This window comes from Penaeus monodon, chromosome 15 (assembly GCF_015228065.2).
Source record: "Penaeus monodon isolate SGIC_2016 chromosome 15, NSTDA_Pmon_1, whole genome shotgun sequence".
Taxonomy (NCBI): domain Eukaryota; kingdom Metazoa; phylum Arthropoda; class Malacostraca; order Decapoda; family Penaeidae; genus Penaeus; species Penaeus monodon.
This window is the reverse complement of record NC_051400.1, coordinates 28,600,231-28,601,013: the sequence shown is the minus strand read 5'-3', so window position 1 is coordinate 28,601,013 and position 783 is coordinate 28,600,231. Positions and strand designations below refer to the sequence as shown.

Below are 783 nucleotides of genomic sequence, written 5' to 3'. Positions count from 1 at the left end.
TGCCTAGGTATTTTGCCAAAAGTTTCTTGTCTGATAAAAATATATCTTACTGAGGCAAAGATGCGCTAGACAGGACAGTAAGGAGTGAAAGCAGATGGAGATATGCTAGTGATAATAACTAAATGAAATGGAAATTGATTATTCAGACATGCACTCAGCCAACCACTCAACAGTATCTTTTCCTTATTAGAAAAAAGGAATATAGGTCACCTTGGGCTTAGCATGGAAAGATTAAAAGAGAATTCTGATATTTCTACAATGCTACTCTGTCCCGTACAATGCTTGTCATGTCGCCCTGGACTTAAAGAATGTAATAACCATCAATTATATAAAGTCTAGAATTTCTTCGTTTTAATGCCAACCACTTGAGCAAAATTTTCAGGAAGTCACAATACCAGCGGCCTAAGAACTACATTAAAACACGTTAGACTCAAGGAAAAACGCAAATCACGATGGCCACCTTACCGAATATTCTGTCAAGAAGCCTATAAGGCGTAAGGATCCAATCATCAAGGCCTGGCATCTTAGAAATCCCCGAAACTCCTTCCCTGTGGCGGCGGCGGCGGCGAACAACACGTGGCTTTGTTTACGTCGCAGATTTTGGCGCCAAAACTCTGGCTGACAATGAGAAGTAAAATCGCAATTTGGAGATTATTAGCAGGTTTTGCTACACATTTTCTGTCCTTATTTTTTATGTTATCTTTTTTATATACAAATATCTTAATATAAATAGTATGCAGGGTTAATAAGTATGTATATAATTTAGATTGCATTTGTTGTCGA

The 783-nt window shown here is 37.7% G+C and overlaps 1 protein-coding gene across 1 annotated transcript in view; it reads right to left on the bottom strand.

Moving 5' to 3' along the window:
* LOC119581915 (mini-chromosome maintenance complex-binding protein-like) overlaps window positions 1-616 on the bottom strand; it is a 10,751-nt gene extending 10,135 nt beyond the window's left edge. Inside the window, exon 1 of the mRNA XM_037930079.1 lies at window positions 466-616. Coding sequence (XP_037786007.1) covers window positions 466-523 — 58 coding nt within the window. The 5' untranslated portion in view covers window positions 524-616. The remainder of the gene's footprint in view (window positions 1-465) is intronic.
* Window positions 617-783: the final 167 nt, after the last annotated feature.